This window comes from Cryptomeria japonica, chromosome 9, assembly GCF_030272615.1.
Source record: "Cryptomeria japonica chromosome 9, Sugi_1.0, whole genome shotgun sequence".
NCBI lineage: Eukaryota > Viridiplantae > Streptophyta > Pinopsida > Cupressales > Cupressaceae > Cryptomeria > Cryptomeria japonica.
Window position 1 is genome coordinate 548,463,573 of NC_081413.1, and position 23,363 is coordinate 548,486,935.

The 23,363-nt window shown below is 36.2% G+C and overlaps 1 protein-coding gene across 4 annotated transcripts in view; it reads right to left on the reverse strand.

Moving 5' to 3' along the window:
• LOC131060981 (PH, RCC1 and FYVE domains-containing protein 1) overlaps positions 1–23,363 on the reverse strand; it is a 60,789-nt gene that overhangs the window by 12,838 nt on the left and 24,588 nt on the right. For 3 of the 4 annotated variants that reach the window (XM_057994476.2, XM_057994475.2, XM_057994474.2), the window contains one exon: positions 10,557–10,703. In XM_057994476.2, the coding sequence (XP_057850459.1) occupies positions 10,557–10,703 (147 nt within the window). Of the gene's footprint in view, positions 1–9,633; positions 9,697–10,556; positions 10,704–23,363 lie in introns of all 4 variants that reach the window. The other variant, XM_057994477.2, reaches the window with a different exon arrangement.

Below are 23,363 nucleotides of genomic sequence, written 5' to 3' on the forward strand. Positions count from 1 at the left end.
GATATTATATTGTTTTAGACTGCATATGAAGATTATTGATCACAAACAATAGAATATATGAAGCCAATCTTTAAGCAATATAAACTCTGTAATGTTCCCTATTCGAAGCTGTCATGGTTCAAATAATTTATCAATCATTAATGAATAAATTGTCAATTTATCATACTAGATAATTAATTCTATCATCCCTAATCCATAATTCTTAATGCAATGTACCAACCTTTGTTACTACTTCAGCTTTAAGGAAGAAGGAGGATATGTATGTTACCAAAGTGCTTAAAGACCAACTACAATAGGTTCCCTCAAAGTTTACAGATCCAAGCCCTTACCTCTCTTGGGTCTATACCCTCAAGGCTTATGGGTCGCTGATCCCCACCCTATCTTGGGACTTAACCTATTGCTTGGATTTAGACTGCCCCTCTTTGGAACATCTCATTCCCATCTTCTTAAATACTGACAGTAATAACTTGATTTAGACTATAAGTATACTAATTTCTTATGTATTATGAATATATATCAAATTAAGTATGACTGTCATACATATTGCAGTCCATATTAATATTACTATTAATTCTGCATAAGAACATTATCGGGCTTCATATATTAAGCATATTTATTAAACACATTCCCATGCATACCACCAAGAACAAAGATGTTACTGCCTGTAACTTAATAACAGTTCTGATCTGATCTGATCCATGGTGATACCACTAGATGCTTTTGATTCCATCCCTTTATATCTCTCAATGTGAGGGAGAGGTCACACCTCTTCATCATGTATGTCCTTTGGCAAGAGACACACCCTTTTACCATTAGCACCCTTTAAAAGAGTGCAACTCTTCATTCTTTCTGCCCTTTGAAAGGGACACAACCTTCCACAATCAGATCTGCACTTCTTATTTAAATTAGATCTGCACTTCTCATTTTCCAAATTCTCCCCTCATCAAATGAGTTCTCTCCTCCCTTTTATACCTCATATTTGCAGGAGTCACAACTTATCATTTCATGCCTTTGACCATTCATTAACTTTAATCAAATCTTAATTATATTTAATTATATTCTTTTTATATTTTTATTTTTATTTTTATTCTATTGCATTTTAATTTTATTATTATCATTTATTATTAAATTATATTTGAAAGTGGGGACATTACAAACTCTTTGCCATCAAAAATATAAATTTCACCCATAAATATTCAGAAAGATAATAATCCTTTTTCCCAATGAAAATACAGATGCAAATATCTCTATTTCTGAAACAAACCGTTACAAATTTGTCTCCAATGAGACTTCACAAATTTGGCACAGCTGTGAACTTTGTCACGAATCCACTCCTAGGAAGAGTCAAGTTTCCGTTCAACCCCTCTGTCAACTCCTGAAGGTTCTCGTCTCCAGAAATCATAAGTCATTTATCATATCCATAAGCATACCTCCTACAATCCCAGGAACCTCCTTATAACGACCTCTAGGAAACATCTAGAAGATTAAGCCGACTGGAGACTTTATTTAATATGCGACTTATTTTATTATTTTTATTATTTTCACTTTATTTGATTATTAAATTAATAAATTAAATTCGTCCTTAGGAAATAAAATTTTATGTTGGACAACTTAATTAAGTCACTTTATAAAAATTTGGGGACATTACAATCCTCGTGGCCCAAGCATTGCTTGTCCTCAAGCAATTCTCTACTACACCACTGGGATCCCAAACTAACCATATGAAAAACACTACATCACTCCGCTGCTCCACTCTGATGCAACTAGTAGTTCTAATGTCTGCTATTCCATTATCCTGAAAAATTCCCACTGTCAAGTTGATTAATGGATCATAAATCATCAGGTTCTCACACCAACGAAAAGTGGAGGGATAGATGTCTCTTATCATGCCACCAATGCTCAATGTCCATCTAAATCTGTATGAATTCCCATGGATGTGAACAATGATCATCCGAAGTGCATAATCAGTCATGACAATACACCATATGCTGCTGTTATGAATCAGGACAGCATCTATCCGACTAAGAACTTCACTCCAAATGAAGCAATAAGTACCCACAATGACAAAGGATGATGGGAGTTTATCAATAAGCCACCCTCCAATAAGAAAAAGATGATACAATCCTCTCTGACTCCTCCATTGGCCGGTTTCCCCAAAAGACAACCTAAAATCTTTGTGGTCAGCAGTACAAAGCAGCTGTCTAACACCAATGTGTGGACTACAACCCAATTAATTAAGGTTGAATTGCTTCTCTTGATATGTAATTCATCATGCCATGCACTAGGGCTCAGCTGAATCTTATCCACTCCAAGTAAATGCCACTCATCATGAAGAACATTGATCTTGCTTGAAAATCATCATGAAGAACATTGATCTTGCTTGAAAATTGAACAGCTCCATACTCCAATAATGCAGCATGAGAGAGAAATGTATCAATAGCTTCTCCAAGAGTGTCCACATGCTTAAACAAGGCTGAATCACCAATGCCCCTATCCATGTACACTCCTTCATAGGCTGGTCCAAAAGATGTAAGCTCTACCATGTGAGCCTCTACAAGAGATAACTCCTTAAACTCTCCACGAATGACCAAAATCTTAACCAAATCACTTAGGCCTCCCTCTATGTGTGTAGGTATAACACTAGTGGCTAGTCCAACAATTGTGTGCTCAACCATCCCATCTTCCTCTACGATTTGAGCCTTCAATGGGTTCTCTAAAAGAGGAAACTCATGAACCTCATGAAGCCAACTAGATACCCCGACAGAATTTTCTGAAACATACCTCTTTTCTTGTTCACACACAACTACATGTTCCTCTTGCTTCCTCATCTCAAGAGGCTCATCCCTTGTATGCTCCATCTCCATGTCTTCTTCCCTTGGAAGAAATAGTGAAAGAAGATAGCTTCTCTTCGTTGTCTTGCTTGTTCTATATGATTGCAGCGTTCCTTGACCTCTTGAAGTGCTGTCTTGTTTGGGCAGCCAGCAACCTTGCCTCCCTAGCTCTTTGTAGCCACCCATCACACATAATTTGTGTCTTTTGTAGATCTTCCATGCTGAAATATTGAAAGATCCCTTTCCAACTGTTAAACTGATTTTCTAAGTTTTGAACTTGCTTTTTGAGGTTTTTTGTGGAAGTTTGAAGTGGTTTTGATTGCTATTTGTTCTCAAAGGATCATATAGGGTTTATGCTTGCTTCTTTGCCAATGAACAAGTGATTTTGAATGCAAAATATAATAAAATAATGGACTGATAAACTATTTCAGAATTCTGATTTTTATATCAGCAAACAATAACTTCAAATTACAGAGATTTATTACACCAGAATAGCAAGTAGCATACTAGGAGTCCAACACTAAGCTTGGAAATGAGTGTTTTATTAAGGGTTCTGGAGAAACTTCACAATATAGGCGCCTTCAGGAAGTTTCAACACCACCAATGTGGTTTATTTGCATCTACTACAATTATCAAAAACAATTCATGAAAGAATAGGCAGACCTGCTACAGTTTCTTCCAGGCCTCCAAGCATTTGACTATTTTTCCTCAAATAATTGCTGATATCAATCACATGAACCTTATTTAGCCTGATTAAAACCCTGATCTGCTGTTATTAATACTGACAATGGATTTCCAACCTAATCCAAACCCTTATTGCTGTTATATAATGAAATTGATACCATAGGTGCCTCCAAGTGGTACGGCCCAGCTAGGATTAGAAAGAATTAATAAATGGCGGCATTCCCTTCCCGGATCTGCATCTCCACAATTCTAAATTCTAATTCTGCCTTGTTCTGCAAGTAACTTCAATAATTTTACCAACAATTGCTGCTAATTTGCTGTAATGAACCTTTGCTGTACCTGCCTTGCCTTTCTGATAATTAGGGCCTGATCTATCCATTGAAGGTTGGATTTAGGGCCACAAAAGGAAATTACGGTTTTCTGCAACATTTAGATATTTTATTTTATATGTCAGCAGTAATATTAGATTGGTGGCATAATTATTGCAACACAAAATACATACACGACCCATTCTAGATTTTGAGGATTTTCCAGGTTGGCTGGGCTACCCATCCAAACCCATCCCGTCTCTTAAGGCTAATAGGGCCACCTGAGGATGGGCCCAGCATACCCCTGGCTTGCACTCATTATCTTGAATGTACTAACAAACAGAGGATATCAGGAAGATAACAAATGCATACATAAAACATAGATTCATGACTATATTAGTTGGTTAACATTTATCCATTATATATAAATTTGTAGGGATTAATTCATTATATTTGTGCCTAGTTGCAAAAACATGACTATCATTAATTAGCATTCCTTTTCTCTACATATTAGTTGTGTCTGAGAATGAATGAATTATTTTTATTCTTTTATCTATCACTAAAGTGTATTTTAATGCAACATTCTAAACCTGATATTGCAAGTTACCTATCTAGCGTGAAGATTAAGTTCATTTTACCCTTTCGTACATTACAGATGTGCTTAGTTCATTTGGTAAGACATTCTTAGGCATGGAACCGATTTAGCAATTAATCTGGGTCACTAGTTAAATTATATTAATTACTGTTATATGAGGAATGAAAACAGATTTAATACAACTTGCACAAAACATACTTCAACATTTCGACATTAAGTGGATTGGCCTGGGGACGTACCAACCTACTAGTGATGGGAAGGAATGCTTACTAGGCGCTGGTTCGTCATCGCTGGGAAGAACCAGCGACTAGCCCTTTTACATCGTCTGCTGACTGATGCATTCTCAGGGCAATCCTCATGGTTGTCTAGGCATCATAAATTATGAAAACTAAAATAAATATTATTACTGAGTAACGAAGTTACCTGTTGGATGCTTCTCCTTGTCCTTCTCTCCTTATCACCCCCTCTCTTGTGTTTCCTTGGGGTGCGGTTTTATACCTTTTTGAAACCACGCGATTCCCTTTGAAACATGGTGTCTATTCCGGAGGTGGCTTGGGAATGGACGCATCCTTTCATTACTAGTTAAGATAAAACGTATTTTAAGTGGTAGAAATAATTTATGTATTGAATATATATATATATATTTATGTACATGTATTGTTTAATGTTTCTAATCATTGCCTGTTGTCTACACGGGAATATGACATTTGCTCTTTCCAGCTGATAACACAATGAGAAATCCCTCCACAGGCAAACTGGGGTGGCGTCCAGCTTGGGTTCTTCAAGAGTTTTTGTTCTTGAAGGATGAATATGCTGCAAACTCTGACCTCAGAGGTTTAAACCAGAATGCTCGAATAAATTGAAGAATGAATGAATGAATAGAATGCTGGAAAAAAACATTAAAAACTCCTTTTATTCTTCCCAAAGGCTCGATCCATAATTAGGGCTCCACTTTAATACATTTCATAAACTTAATTAAATTCTCTCCCTTCTAGGAATTCGACCCACCATGATATCACTAACCCATTAATAAAGTGGCCATCATTTATTTAAAAACAACTTAACACTTGTGCGCCTAGGGAAGTGTGCCAAGGGCACTTTATTATATTTTATTATAAAGTATAAAGTGATTATAATGATTCAATTTATAATTATTTATTTAAATCCAACTTAGGAAATATTAAATGTTTCCCAATTAATTCATAAAATGCTCATCTGGACTCAGAACTGAAATCTGACTCAAGACCCCTGATCATGGATGACGTTTGCATCCTATCGGCCAATTGACAATTCCCCCCAAAAAATAGGGATCCTCCCTAAAAAAATTGGAACTGCCTCCAAAGTCTCCAAAATGATCCTGGAGGTCCCCTGACGCGTCCAAGTCAACTACCAGTCAACCCCTAAAAAATAGGGGTCCCTCCTAAAATCTAGGAAACTGTCATAAACTGCTCAAAACTGCTCACAAAGCCCCTGCAATGCTCCAAAGCCTCGGAATGAGTCCCCTATCCATACTATTGACCTACGGGAACTCAAATAATAGGTCAACCATCTGTCATCTGCCTGTCTCCTAGAAAGGGGACATTACAAATATAAAAACTCAGACCTCTTGTGGCTTGGATCCATAACAAATGCCTTATGTTTTACTCCAATCTTGAGTGCCAACATTGGAAGACTCCATAACATTATCATCTTCATGTGTAAGGGCTGCCAACTCATGATTCTGCATAGGTAAGGGACTGCTATTCCAAATCAGGAAATTAGTACTTTCCTCTTGCCTTTGTGTGATGCCTTCATAGATCTTAATCACCTCTCCATTTATGAGTGGATGTTAATCCACAAGTGCTGGTTCAAGAGATGTTTCCAATTAAAAACCAAATGTACCACCTGTCATAACTTATGTCCCATGGTTGCAAGTTATACCTCCATCTTCTCTTCTAAAAACTTCACATTGAGGTCCCACAAAACTTTCATGTGTCTACTCTTCACAATCTTCATATTAATTTGTTCCTCTTTGGCTGTCACTATTGTAGATGATTCAGATGATGAAGAATGTGTCAAGCTCAACTCCAAATAAAGCTCATCAACTTGATTTTCTGATTCTTGAAGGGCCATTTGAGTACTCTTCAAGGAATCCGTAGTAGCCTTAAGCTAATAGGTAAGCTTCTACTTCATCTGTTTTTCTTCTTAATGCATCAAAATATATTTCATTAAGCTAGAGGAGATGATCTCTATCTAAAAGTAGGTGCTAGTAATTTGATTTCATCACAACCAAAGCTTCTTTGAGTACATATAAGCCTACAAGAGATGGTTCTCCTTCAAAGCCTGTGTGTCTCCCTTGAGCCATCCAAAAATGATCTGTCGTCATCTCATGCTCTTCTTAAACTGCTGATACGAAATCAGACTGTAAGCAATCTGAATTTCCAACTTTTACCTCCTACTCATCAATCCACTCTTGGGTGTCCTCGATGCAAGGCTCATGTGATGAAAAAGGACTGCTGATCAAACTCAGAACAATAGAATCATGTTCATGCCTCTTCAAAATGTCTTTGTTGTCCTTTATTGCATCTTCTTCCAAGGTAGTTTGCTTCTTCATAAGTGCTGTTCTATGAGGTGTGTCCAGCTGAAAGTCACATGTTCTCCTAGCTGCCTTAGCTGTCATTGAACTGTTCCATACCTGCACCTCCTTAGCTGTTATGTTTTATGCCTCCACCCAACTCCACAGTGAAGCATCCATTACAAACCAAACATTATCAAATTGTAGGACCTTCTTGTTAGGCAATCTCTTAGTCTCTATAATTAGCTCTCTAAGACAATATGCTTCATATGATCTTAATAGTATTCCTCCAATGTAAACATGTGTACGAAACAAGGGAAATCACTCTCACTATGGGATATCATACCTTGCATGTAGCTGGAATCTGAGGATTGAGTTGATTCTTGCTTGTCCATATCATCATATGGTTGAAGTGAACTTGTGAACATGGCTTCATCCTCCATGGGGCTTCCACATGTTTGGCTAGAAATCCAAACTTCTTGACATGTTGATTGATTTTTGTCTTTTCCATGAACATTAGTAGGCTGCAAGTCACCAGCAAACGCCTCTTTCTTTCCCATCCTTTCTTCAATAACTTCTGAGTTTTCTTCTTCCTTAAATATTTCTTCTGACTCTTCGCTCTTCCCATTCATTTCAATCTCTCCATCCAACCCATCTTTAAGACAATACTCTGATTCATCATACTTAGAACCTGTGTCTTTAGCAAATTCCGCAAGCCTTTTAACCTCTCCATTTCCACAAGCTTCAATTCCCTATTGACTAGACACAGTTTGATCCTCTTTTGATTCTGGTTGAGATTCTGATTCAGCATCCATTTCTTCTTTCCTTTTTCTTATGTAGTACCTATCAAAACACTCAGTGGCTTTGACATCCTCGAGTTCACTTGAGTATTCATCAAAAACTCTAATAAGCTTTTCATTCACAGGTATAATATTTCCTTTCCGACTTAGATATTATTGGAATGTTAGTAGAGTGTTAAACTTTTGATATTTGTTATACCACCCAACAATGTTAGAGGCTGCAATTTAATTGTTCTTTTCTTCCATTCCTGGTAATCAACCTAAGCACCCCAAAGGCTGGCAGAATTTTGGCTCTGATACCACTGAAGTATACCCACTTATTTAACAAGAACAAATTATGAAAAAATCTGCTAATATTATAAAACAAGTTCTCAGTAAAACTGTAAACACTCTTGTATTCAATTTTCAAAATATATTTGTCACATCATTATCATTAGTCTAGGAGATAGAACAAAGAGCAAAACAATGTTTTATCTTTCAGATTAGAAGTCTAGCATATAAAACCATACTCTGAGTATAAGAATATTGGAAACATACTAATCCTTCAATGCAGTACATCCTCGGATTTGGCATAGGTAGGAAACGATGTAATCTTAGCACTTGCGTTTACAATTGCAAGCATCAATTAGCTCAAGTTGGTTTTGTGTCATGTTTTCCCCAAGTGGCTTATTTGTTGTGACTGCCAAAATCTATAGTCTTGCCCAGATCGAGTTGAATGTTGCTTAATGCTCAAGCCTAACATAGACTTCTCCAACGATCATAATGATTTATTCAAAATGGCTAAGAGCCTCTTCCCATGATATCGCCCTATGTGTCTCCAGTCGCTATGGCTCCATGTGGACCTTCGATTACACCTGGTGCTCCAACCTTTCAACCTGCAGTAACCTCCTTACTTCTATGATCCTGTCTCTTTGAATTATCGTCCCAACAGACTCCTCGTGTGCCTAACAATCGCAATTCACCCAGACATGAAGAAGCATACAAAATATAAACAATTAGCATATACTATGAATCGGCCTCCAATTATCCCCACCAACCTTAGGGATGAATAAGCCAAAGCCAAATAATCTCCACCACTATAAAACCTCAAAATATGTTATTTATTCTTTAAGCAAATATCTCTAATGTTTAGCTCCCTCCAATAAACATAAATATTGCGCCGATATTAAATACTCAAGGGTTGATGAATTAACCACCACCAATAACTTTAAGAATCAATATTATATTGTTTCAGACTGCATATGAAGATTATTGGTCACAGACATTAGGATATATGAAGCCGGTCTTTAAGCAATACAAGCTCTTCGCCATTAGAAATATAAATTTCCCCAATAAATATTCAGAAAGATAATAATCCTTTTTCCCAGAGAAAATATCTTTAATTCTGAAACAAACCCTTACAAATTTGTCTCCAATGGAGACTTCACAAATTTGGCATAGTTGTGAACTCTGTCGTGAATCCACTCTCAGGAAGAGTCAGGTTTCCATCCAACCCTTCTGTCAACCCTTGAAGGTTTTCGTCTCTAGAAATCATAAGTCATTTATCAAATCCATAAACATAGCTCCTACAACCCCAGGAACCTCCTTATAAAGACCTCCAGGAAACATCTAGAGGATTAGGCCCATTGGAGACTTTATTTAATAAGTGACTTATTTTATTATTTTCACTTTATTTAATAATTAAATTGATTAATAGAAGTCATCCTTATGAAAGGAAAATTTATTTTGGACAACTTAATCAATTAACTTAAGTCACTTTATAAAAATTTGGGGACATTATAATTTCTTATAAATTTTTTAATTTCCCTATTTTTTATTGTAATCACTGTTGTACCCCCAAAAAAGGTCTCCCAATCCGTACCATCATTGTCCTCATCCTGGAACCACCATGGAACATAGCTATTTATTAACATAGCACCCTTACCTGACAATTAGAAAACAAAACAAATCAGTCATCGAAAGACTACAAGTATTAACAAACCATAACAAAATACATTGATTACATCATCCCTGCGGCCTCCCTCCCACCCAATCCTAATTCCCATTCTAATGAAATTGGTAAATAGATTTTAATAACTTGAATATAAATTAAAAAATATTAACAAATATCTTTCAACCTCCTGGGTGGCAAAGATAGATTTAGCCCCCTGTGGTTGCAACATTAAAGCCAAAGAAAGATTCAATGTCATGGTAAAGAAAGTGCTGTTTTTTTAGCACATATATGTATCTCTCTATGCTAGATACAAAGGCTGAAATCAAATAAATAAAAATAGATCTTATGTAATTAATTGAATGGATCTTTATGATTAATGTCTATTTTCAATTGTGTGGTTGCTGTGAAATTAATGGCTGTAATATTGCCAAACAGAAACATAAAATATTCTTGTCCTAAAAACAATGTGCTTGCATTGGCAGCAACAAAAAATCTCTAATTTGGCTCATAAAGAAGTAACATGGTCATGCAAAATATTTTAAAATTTGGGCACAACACTCTTCCATTTTGGAAGTTGGAGGCTTCATAAAGCCCATAATGTGATCCTGCAGAACAGATCATACACTCTAGCTCAAATCAAAGGAAAGTCTATGTAAATCAGAATACCGTAACCTCGCAGATAAAAATGGTCAGATTGAACTTTTCACATTTATTTAACAAAGAATAATAATGAGTTTAGCCTAAACCCTAATGCACTTGTGCCTATAAAACCAAGAATAATGAAAAATCACATGCCACATCAACCATCAACCACATGAAAAACACAAAGAAAGAATGAAAAGAAAACATACCTGTCCAGTCAATACTCTGATAACCTCTTTCGCAGCTTTACATCTGGTAGTTTCCTCCCTAGCAAGTGCCCGAGCTTCTTCAATTTCACACTCATATTGCTCAAATTTAGCATCTTTGCTTTCACACTGTTGCTTGAGATTCTTTACCTGTTGGAAATAAAAAAACAAACCCAAGAAGCACACAAATGTAAGATCTATTGTAAACTCAACTGGTGAGTATTAAGTTTTAACAGATTCCAGAATTTTACGTAAGTCAAAGCAAATAATCACAAACATGATTATTTTCTATAAACAGTTCAAGTTGCACATGGAAAAAAGGAGAATTCGGATTGTTTAAAGAGATTTACTAATTTATCTTAACCATGCAAATAGTAATTAAAAAATGGGATATTTGGGTATGCATCTATCAACAAGAAAATGGTGTTGTCTACAATACAATGTCTTGGTTTTAGAGTGTTTAGAACTGAAAGAGTGACATGCTTCCCAAAACGAAAAAAGACAGCAAACCAAGGGGACATGTTTCTAAGGGGGGCGGGGGGATGTGGGGATGAGTTTCAGGGACCCAGGGACCAAGGGCTTAAATTTGGGGACAGTTAGGGGACGGCAGCAGAGCGGTGGTGGTGGGGCATTGCTGATAAAAAATAGAGGTGAATTGAAGTCTTCAAGGCAAAATCTGCAATATAACATCTCTGTGAGTGTCCCAAGGAAGGCCAACTAGTTTTCATGAAGTTAAAGGTTGCAATCAGTATGTAATGGCATGTGCCATATACCAAGTGACCTGGCGACGTCCCTGACAGAGGTGGCAGAAGTAGTGGTGACGTGGGGAATGTTTCCCCCAAGTCCCCAAGTTTTGAAAACGTCCCCCTACAAGGGACCCAGGTTTTTTTGGGGGGAAGATGAATCCCCATGGAACACTAGCTTATTTTTTAATTTGTCAATTTAGGATGAAACTTTTGTGTATCCTTTGCTTCCACACTTCATGCGACTTGAAGTAAGAAAAAGAAAAGTGAAATCCTTAGTTGACAAAGATTAAGAACAAATATTTTTATTTTTCCATCCTCTACTTCTGAATTTCATGTGATCTGAAGAAAGAAAAACAAAAGGAAAATCTGTTTTAATCCTTTACATTATGCTGCATGCATAATCTGAATTTTAGTTTTTTATTTTTTAAATTATAAACTTATAAATTTTATATTGTTTATTGTAGAGTCACAATGAGTTCTCATGGTACGAGTGAGGATAACATTGAGAGTGAAAGTATGAATCCGATTATGCATCTAAGTTAAAGGCAATTTGTAGATATGAAGTAGAGGCTAGAGAGAAAAGCAAGTTGACAAGTGGTGCTCCTAACTCAATAGCTGAATATTCAATGTACAAAAGAAGGATGATGTAGATGATGCCACTGGCAAATTCTTCTTTGCCAATGGCATTCCATTCCATGTGGCTCAATCTCCTTATTATAAGGAGGTGATGGCGATGGTAGCAAGGGCAGGACCATCATATGTACCACCAAGGGAGACAAAATTGAAGACCATGATCTTGGATAATAACTATTCCAAGATAAATGTGTTGATGGAGAAAATGAAGGAATGTTGGGTGGCAAGTGGATGAAATATAGTCATGGATGGGTGGATGGACATTAGACATCATCCACTCATCAATATCATGGTTACATGTTCAGAGGGCCCATATTTTCTTGGGGAAGTTGATTGTTCAAGGCATTGCAAATATGTTGATTTTTCTTTTCAGATCCTCAAGGATGCTAATGAAGAGGTTGGGCCACAAAATGTGGTACAAGTAGTGATAGATGCAGCCCAAGTGTGCAAAGCAGCAAGGAAATTGATTGAGGCAGCTTATAGACATATATGGTGAGCTCCTTGTAGTGTGAATGCCATGAATAATGCACTCAAGGACATGGGAAAGATTGATTGGATCAAAGCAATGGTCAATGATGGTAGAGATGTACAAATGTTTATCTACAACCACCACACTTCACATGCACTCTTCAGGACCTTCTCTAAGAAGGAATTCTTGAAACCTGTCGAGACTAGATATGCATCCTATTTCATTCTCTAAAAGAGAATGCTTGAGTTGCAAGAGGCATTGCAAATAATAAATATTATAGCAGAATTGAATCGTTGCCCCGAGTCCAAGACAGAGAAGAGGATGAGGCTGAAGGATATAGTTGATGTTGTTTGGGGTGATGCAAAATATTTAGTCTCCATCGTTGCTCTAGTTTTCCAAGTAACTGGATATGCGGATTACAATACACCTAACCTTGGAGAGGTGTATGAGTGCATTGGTACTATGCTTGACCAAATTAGGTTTGTTGTGCGATAGAGGGACCCTGCATCAGCACTCTACAATGAGTACATTCAGCTAATCATTCATCAAAGATGGAAGAATCTCAACACTCCCTTGCACACGGTTGCCTATGCATTGAATCCCAAGTGGTGCAAACAAAGGCCTAGTAGAGTTACACCTATAGATGATGCTAAGATGAAGGCAAGGTTCTTTAGGGCCATCAAAATGATGTATGATCTTGTAGAGGCTAGTATCATTCATACTAAGTGGACAAAATTTGCCACTCTTAGGGGTTATTTTTAAGCGACCAAGATGAATATGACAACTATGACAAGGACCCAATTTTGTGGTGGAGTTGGCCATGAACCAATTTCTCTGACTAGCACTCTAGCCATTCAATTGCTATCTCAGGTTTCTAGTTCTTCTGCTGCTGAGAGGAATTGGTCTACTTATAGCTTCATCCACTCTCTAAAGAGGAACAGCCTTGCCTCTAGAAGCGCATATAAGCTTTTGATTGTATATAGTGCTTTGCATCTCATTGACTGCAAGACACTTTTGTACAAAGAGAGTCCAACAACACGATCAAATGTAGAGCCAAAGGAACTAGCACCGATTGATGAGGATGCTACAGTTACACAAACAAGGCTGGTTGCTATTAGTTTGGTGGAGCTTGATCATGTGGAGTCCACTTCCAAATGTTCTAGTGATGAGGAGCTTGGGGATGCTTAGAGGCCTCACTTCACTCGATTTTGTTAAATTGACATCATTGTACTCATCGTAATCTTTATGAAATCTTGAATATAATATAAATTTTGAATTTTCATTGGTCAATGTGAAATTGTTAATGTTCACTTCAAAGTTCAATAGTATTTAAGTTTTACTGATTTGTCAAAGTTCCATTTGTTATTCTTATACATCTTTTTATAATTATTTTTTCAAATACTGTATATCAGTTGACACCTCCCCTCCGTCATCCCCAAATCTAGGCCCTTGGTCCCCCTATCCCCAAAACCCATCCCCCCATTAGGAAACTCCATGGAACTATGCAAACAAATGAATTTTGACTGTTCATCAAAATATGTAAATCCTAAAACATTATTTAGATTTTCTCAATAAGGAGCAAGTCAGCTAGGCTGGCATATAGTATGGAAATAAGTGATCAATGACAAAATATAGGATCCATTTTCTTTGTTTAGTACTAATAATTTTCCAAACACTATTTTCTCAATCATGTTAATATATTATATGGCTAGAACCAACTACTAGCATTTATCCTTTCATCTAAGCAATTTTGTTAATAAATGATCAATGACAAAATATAGGATCCATTTTCTTTGTTTAGTACTAATAATTTTCCAAAAACTATTTCTCCATCAATTTTGTTAAAACTTAATATATTATATGGCTAGAACCAACTACTAGCATTTATCCTTTCATCTAAGCATTTAAAATAAGTACACACACACATACACATATACATTGGCATATCTAATTTGACTCATTTCTTAATATATTAAACCTATCTCTATCCATGTGACTACATTTTGAATGTCGTCTTCTATACCTAGGGCCATCCATATCACAACCTCAAAAATTCAAAAGAATTCTCTTTGATCCTTTACATAATACCTTCAAAATATGTTCATGGCACTTATTAAAATAGACATGAGTTTAAATGAGAAATTAAGACTATACAAGTAAAAGCCCATACCAGGTGCTTGTTAAGGAAAATGGAAGAAAATAAGGTAAAAGGATACACCATTCATAATTATAATCAGATAAAAGATGGACCACCTCATATTACGCACTAAGGCCTAGAGAAACAAACTTGAATACTTTAAGACACCAAATAAGAACAAGAAGGGTAGCCTACATATGACACCAAAGAACCACAGGAATTCGAACTTAAAAATTAGAAACTAAGGGCACCTTATCAATTAAATTGAAGGTCATTTGAGAAATCATTATGTGACCTTGAGGTTTTCTCAATGATGAGAACTTTCACGAGCATTAGGTAAGCTACTATGTTGCTATTGCAAATGAGGAACACAGTAGCACTCTTAGGTTAAATGGACACTTACAAACAAACACATGGAAGCAAAGGGATAAGTACGAGAAGGAGATATCTATGCACATAAAATAGGAAAGGAAGTAGATGTATGAAATACACCTCCTACATTAATTTATGAGATGAGTTGTGTGCAAAAATTAAATTGCTCACATAGTTACAAGGAAATAAACACAAAAGTAATATGCTATAACATGGTGATTTAAATGGGGAAAACCATTTTGAGAGAAAAATCCCACACTCCTAAGCAACTCAAAGTATTATTCAATAGTCAATCATTACAATACACTTGCAGAGTCCAAACCTTTGTAGAGTATCACCAACAAGAGATTTGGATAATTCTAATGACATAACAACTATAAAATTCTCTTAGAAACCTCCAACTCAATCACCCAATAAATAGAAGCAATACATGAAAGTATCAAATGGTAAGTAGGCAACCGTGAGCTAAAACCACCCAATACATGAAAGCAATACATTTAACCATCAAATGGTAAGTACAAAACCATAAGCTAAGCCTACAACCACTCAAATTGTGGCATCCAAATCCTTTATTCAAAAATCCAACACCCAAATCCCATGAGGAGTCCATAAGCTAAAAAAGCATATTTCTTCCACCTGCAATAAGCTTATCATAATCCACTCACCAATTTGGGTAATCCAATTTAGCTCCTTATGTCATGTCATAGCATGTATCATTAGTTAGTCCACAAGCATAACTCCCTCTTATAACTCTCATATGTGTAATTGATGCTCTTACATTTTCAATGTGGGAGGCCCAACTTTCAGAGGTTGTCTCTTTTGATTTAGAAAACTAATACATGAGAGCAATACATGGAACTATCAAGTAGTAAATGGGAAACCATAAGCTAAAACAACCCAAAATGTGACATTTGAATCCCTTAGTAAAAATCCAATGCCCAAATCCCAAGATGTGTCCACAGGCTAAAAATAGCATATTTCTTCCACTTGTCATAAGCTTGTCATATTCCACTCACCAACTTGAGTACTCCATTTTGGCTCCATTATCTACATTGAAAGAAGTCTTATGAGGTGTCATAAGATGCATCATTAGTTGGTAAGTGAATTTCCCTCTTACAACTCTCTTATGTATCATAGATGCTCTTAACATTTTCAAAGTGAGAAGACCAAGTTTTGGAGGCCATAATTTTTTATTTTTTATTAAAAAAGTTGATTGAGCCCATTTTTTAAAATTGCAGATCTTGAAGAGGACCATGTTGTTGTAATTTGCTTTCTCCAAATAAGGCCCATTTTGACTTTTTTGGGGTGCTAAGATGTGGACCTCTAAAGCCCTAAAATTTGCATTTTTTGTGGTCTATAGCAAATAATTGCATTTATTTTTGTTCTTAACATAGGATGCAAGGTTAAGACACCTTTTCTAACATTCCCCCACTTGTCAAACACCTTGCAAGAGCAAGGGGAGTAAAAATGCTACAACTATCCACTAGGATAGACTCACTACACCACTTGAACTTCTCTATGTTGACTAGCTTTGTCAATGCATCTATGACATTCTTCAAAGAGTCAACTTTCTCCAAAATCACCCTCCCATCTCCTATCGTGTCACAAACAAAATGTTATTGGACATCTATTTGCTTAATCCTCACACAAAAGGTCGAGTTATTTGCCAAAAATATGGCACTCTATCACAAATAACTTTGATAGCTCCCTAACTCAACCCCATGTCTAGATACAATCTCTTAAGCCAAATGGCCTCCTTATAGGCATGACTAGTTGCAATGTACTCAAACCTTTATACTGGACAAAGCAACCACAACATGTCACTCATTCATCCAGCTTATAGCTCCACCAAATAAACTTAAGACATATCCACTATTGGATTTTTTGTTGCTAACATCTCTTGCCCAATCTAAATCCATGAATCAATGAATATCCACAGAGTGTTGGGCCCCTATAGAATCCCCATGATAACAAATATAGTATTTTGAGGTACCCCACAAATATCTAAAGACTCTCTTAAGTGTATCCCAATGATCTCGTCCGACATTAACCATATAACAGTTGAAGACTCCCACTACTTGGGTAGTGTATGTTGCGCGACAAACCATAGCATACATCAAAAACCCAACTACATTGGAATGAAGAACACAAGCTATATCCTCCATCTTTGTGGGTTCCATTGTTCAAATGAAAGCTTAATTCCCATAAAAATAGGAACACTCAATGGTCTACTATTTGTCATGCTAGAATGCTACAGTACAAAGTCTGTATACTTACTCTAGCCCAACCAAAGCTTTATATTCACTCTCTTTTTATTTCCATACCAAAGATATACTCAGCAGCCCCCAAGTCTTTCATGTCAAATTGTGCTGAAAGTTGAGACTTCAAATCACAAATCATGTCCTTACTATTACCAAAAATTCAACATATCATCTACATTAAATATAATATAGTGTTACCCTGAGTTTCCGAGACAGGGGGGACGGGTTTCCAAGACGTTTTTTTTTGGACTGGAACGAGGGACGGCAGGGGATGGCTAGCTATATATATATATATATATATATATATATGAATAATGAAATTTAATAATAGCAAGTAGCAACATAATAACATTGAGAAGACAAATCATTAAATATTACCTTAGGTTAGGATTGTCTTTCCAAATGTATCTACATTCAAAATGGAACTTTACTTCTTAGTAAAAAAATGTGAATAGTGAGCTTTATTTGTGCTTTTTTTATTCACCAATAGAAATAAATACAGGATTTGTCATTTTTTATCCATTTCCTATTTGTAAATAAGAAAACTATTATCTGTTTGTACAGTTACGCGTGAATACAACACATCCATTTGTGGTCGAGAGCCTATTTTCACCTGTTGGTCATATGCCAAATGGTGAAACCTTAGCTAATTGTGCCATTGGTGGTTTGGTTTTCTTTTTACTTATGCGTGACTATCCCATATGATATCATCGATGATAATAATAAAGTTAATAAACTTATTAACTTTTCTGCAGACTATAGATTATAAATTATTATTTTTTTATTTTTTTTTGGTAGGTAATAGGCCGAAGCCGCAGTATTTTATTTATTTATTATTATTATTATTATTATTATGTTTGATTAGATTGACCCTAGACCTTCCCCATTTTTATGGAAGGCCAAGAGTCACAACTTAGAATTCATTTTAGATGTCCCTATTGGGAATTGAACTTGGGTCTCCGCAGCGAGAACCCAGTGTTTTAACCAATTAAGCTCAACCCCTTGGACATAAATTATAATTTATTAATTTGTAATTTTTAAATTATAAAATTATTATAATATTTATTATGTATTAATAATTATTAATAGATAATAAATATTATAATATTATATAAGTGATTTTTAAAAAATAAAAAAAATTACTTTAACAATCAAGGATCCAAAAAAATTTAAAAAAATTAATTGCTCTTAAAATAAATATAATTTTTTGAATTTTTTTTTTAAAAATTTTTTTTATTGTTGTATGAGCTGGAAACAACTAGCCGTCCCCGAGATGGCTTGGGCATCCCCTGTCGTCCCGGGGACGATCAACAGTCCTCGGGGAAAATGTTGACCGTCCCTGAGTTTCCGGGAGGGGAAGGCTTGGGCGTCCCTTGCCGTCCCAGGGACAATCAACGGTCCCCGGGGAAAATGTTGACCATCCCTGAGTTTCCGGGAGGAGACGGTTTCCAAAAATTTTCAGGGATCTGGGACGGCTGGGAAACGTTTCCGGTCGTCCCCCAGTCCCCGGAACTGAGACAGTTTCCGAAACAGGTGCCTTGAAGCCAGAAACGCATTTCCAGGTAACATAGATATAATATAAAGAATTTATCTCAGTCCATTTTATAACAAACACAATGATCGAATTTGAATCTCAAAAATTCCAAGCTCAACACAAATAAATAAAGTTTCTAGTACCACATTCACGAAAATTGTTTGAGACTATACAAAAAAAAAATCAATTTTCAAACTAATGACTCCTTGCCTTTAACAACATACTGCTTTGGTTGTGTCAAGTAGATCTCTTCCTCCAAGTCACCATGTATAAATGTTGTTTTAGAATCCATCTATTCCATCTCTAAATCAAAAGTTGTTGCTACAAATAACAAGAATTTGATAGATGTCATCTTAGCCATTGGGAATAAACTCCTACCAAAGTCTATCCCAACTTGTGAATATCATTTTGCAACCAATCTTGTCTTGTATGTCTCAACGCCACCATTTGAATCAATTATCTTCTTGAACACCCACTTACATCCAATAATTTTTCCTCCTGCTAGCAATGATACCAACTTCCATGTGTCATTCTTCTTCAATGTAACCATCTCTTCATCCATAGCTACTCTCCCAAACTCAGAATCACCCATATCCATCACCTCCTTCACAGTTGAAGGCTCATTAGGATTGGTTATCACTACAAAAATACATCTCTAACTAGGAGTATATTTGTATGGTTGTTGTATCCATCAATTGGACCTCCTCAAGACTTATGATGAAGTTTCTATCTCTTTTGAACTATCATAACTATCTGTGTTCTTCTCTTCTACCTCTTTTGAACTATTAGAACTATCTGAGTTCTTCTCCTCTTTGGGTCCTTCATGAGCTTGTGGTTTCATCTTCTCAATCTTTGGGGTCCACATCTTTCCTCCCATCCTCTCTTATAGCTGCAACACCATGAAAGAAGGTTAATCTCTCTAAAATTATCACTTTTGTTGAACAAAAGTCTCTTGGCCACAAGGTGCCAAAGCTCGTGCCCTTTCACACCAACACCATAGCTGGTGAAAATATGTTTTACTACCTTGTTCTCCAACTTTATATCACTTCTCCCTAGGCACATGTGTGGATGCATCACAATCAAAAACTCAAAGATGTAATGAGGGTCTTTTGCTCGTCCATGCCTCCATAGGAGTCTTATCAACAAGAGCTAATGTAGATATATATTAATTAGGTAACAAGCCATAGTAACCACTTCTAGCAAGAACTTCTGCTCCAAGCCAGCTCTATTAAACAAAATCCTAGCCCACTCCATCAACATCATGTTTATTCTTTCAACAAATCCATTCTACGAAGGGATATATGGAGTTGTCATATGATTCTTAATCCCATGCTCTTTATGAATCTATCAAAATTTATGGAAAAATACTCACCATAATTGCAAGTCCTCAAAACCTTAATCTTCCTACCCGTATGAATTTCCAAAAGAGCTTTGAACTCAAACCAACTAAAGACTTCAGATTTGCTCAAGGAAATATGGCCATGTCCTTCTAGAATAAATATCTATAAAAGATGCATAATACAAAAACATAGAAATGGAAGGAACATTAACAAAACCAAATACATCTGAATGAATCAAGTTCAACACCCCAAAATATTTGCCCCTAATGATATAGACCCATGTCCCTCTAGAATAAGCATCTATAAAAGATACATAATACAAAGACATAAATTGAAGAAACATTAACAAGCCCAAATACATCTGAATGAATCAAGTCCAACAGCCCAAAAGAACTGTTAGAAGTAAAATAAGACTAAATAAAAAAAATTTACCATATATACAATGTCCACAAAAATCAAATTCAAGTGCACAAGCAATCAAACCCTCAACAATTTTTTTTTTTAAGTTCCTTAGACTATTCTCACCTATATGACCTTTTTCTATAGTGCCAAAGCATTGTTTTCTCTATAAGAAACTTGCATTTTAAAGCAAGAGCTCGCTTGAGTACCTAAAAGGTATGACCATTGGGAGGCAAACAGCATTCATCTTTGTTGGTTCCTATGGTGAAGGTTTAGTTTATGCATATCTTTTCACTACAAGAACAAAAGACCTATTGCACTAGGTAGTGCATGCATCTAGGTGAAACAAAGTGCCCACATGAACACCCTTATTAACCACCATAGCTTTTACACCATCTTGCACCCTCCACTAGAGAAAACAACCTACAACCACATCATTGAGTTTACTAACTGATAACCAATTTTGTGCCAAACCAGGGATGTGAAGCACACCATTGATCCACTTTGTTCATCCATCAAGGAGTCTAATCTAGACTGTTATGTAGCCAGCCACACTCAAATGAGAATCATCACCGAGGTACACATTCCCACCATCATATTTTTCATTCTTTAAAAACCACCCTCGATGGGAGGTCATAGGGAAGGAAGCTTTGAAGACTATCAATCACATAGCTTCTAATCCATGAGTTGCCAAGGTCTTGACAAAGGAATTTATATCATCTTGAGAAAAAAATTCAAACTCATCATCTGAATAATTTTTCTTTTTCTTTGTCTCCTCTTTATAGTCTTTGGGGAAGTGCCCAATCTTGGCACAATTCCAATAGCTTGCCTTGTTCTTTCCAAAAAAATTGGATATTCCATTGGACCTGGATGTAGGATTTTCTTTCTTCTTGTCCTTTCCTTTCTCCTTTAGTAATCCATGATTCGCTAGGGCCTCCTTAGTAGATATGGAATTTTTTTGTTGTCTCCTCCAAGAGTAAAGCAACCATTACCTCATCCACTTGAGTTTTGAGGTGGTGCTCTTGATTGCCATCACCCACTAATCCCACGAGTCCAATAGAGAAAATAGAAGTGTCATGCAATGATCTTCCTCCATTTTCACTTCAATAGAGTGCAACTAGGTCACAATCATATTGAACACGTTCAAATGCTCAACCACAAAACCACCATCATTCATTCTCAAGGTGTACAACTTCTTTCTCAAGAAAATTTTGTTAACCAAGGATTTAACCTAGTACAAGTCTCCCAACTTCTTCCAAAGCGTTTGTGCGGTCACTTCTTCATGTATCATTCAGAAAAACAAATATGTCAAGCAAAGCCTAATGGGGTCCTACAACTTTATGTCCAATAGATCCTAGTTGGCTTATGAAATTGTTGTGGGTTTACATCTAGATACACCAGCCCATTGATCTTTGTCTACAAGCATATCCTCCATTTTGAGCTTCCACAACTCAAAGTTAGTATGTGTAAATCTCTTCATCTATATTCTCAATGTGCTTGTTATTTTTCTTGCAACAAGATCTCCTTTTATGCAAGCTCCCGCTCAAATCAAGATTAGAACAAAAAAACCTATCCCTAACACCTAGGACCCAAGATGAACAAGCTTTGCTATCAAATGAAAGGAAGTCGAGGTGAAGCATACACTTCCTACACTAAATTATGAGAGGTGCGTGCAAAAATCAAATTAGTCATATAGTTACAAGGAAAAAAACACTAAAGCAATATACTAAAACCCTTTTGAGAGAAAAAACCCACGCTCCAAAGCAACTCAACGTATTATTCAATAATCAATTGTTACAATACACTTGTCGAGTCTAATCCTTTACAAGAGTATCACCAAGTAAAGATCTAAAGCAATTTTGGCAACATAACAATACTTATATACTCCCCATGAAGCCTCCAACTCAAACACCTAATAATAAAAGGTATACATGAAACCATCAAATAGCAATTAGGAAACAATGAGCTAAAATCACCCAAAACGTGGCACCCAAATCCCTTAGTCAAAAATCAAAAGCCCAATTTCCAAGATAACCCATGGGTTAAAAACAGCATATTCCATTCACTTGCCATAAGTTCATCATAATCCACTCACCAACGTGAGCACTCCATTGTCTCCATTCAAAGATGTCTTGTGACATATCATACAATGCATCATAAGTCAGTCAACAAGTGTAACTGCCTCTAACAGCTCTCTTATGTGTTATAGATGCTCTAACATTTTCAATGTAGGAGGCCAACTTGCAAAGGTCATAAGTTTTGATCCAAGAAGTCAATTGAGAACCCCCTTTTTAATAGATCTCAAAGAGATCCATGTCACCATAACTAGCCTGCTCTAGTTAAGGCCTGATTAGACATTTGTTTGAGGCCAAAATCGACCTCTAGAGCCCTAAAATTTGTATTTTTAGTGTTACATAGCTTGAAAACATCTATAATTGATGAAAATATTTCCATTAGATACTCTAACTTGTGAGTTGGTCTTGATATGATACATCAATCCTAAATAAAAAATGATTATGAAATGAGTTTTGACCAAAAATAACTTAAGAGATTTGATTCTAGTTAGCAAGAAAGAAGAAAAAAAAGTATATTAACATCCACAAATGACCAAAAATAGATCAATGGGACTAGAACAAACAGCAAGCACAATGACAAAGAATTGGGCGGGAAACAAAGGCCCTCGACAAAAAAGAAAACACAAATGAAGAGTAACCTAAAAAGGGGGCAAAACCACAAGCACATATTAAAAAAAAAGGTGGGGGAAGACCCCATAAGGTGATAAAAAGAAGGCCATCCAAGTGAGTAACCAAAATCCTTAAGTTTCCATGTTTCAAGATGCAAAGTCCAAGAATGCTCACCTGGGAGAATCTAGAGCTAAGGAGGGCAGGATGGACAACCTAGGTGGCAAAGATCAAATAT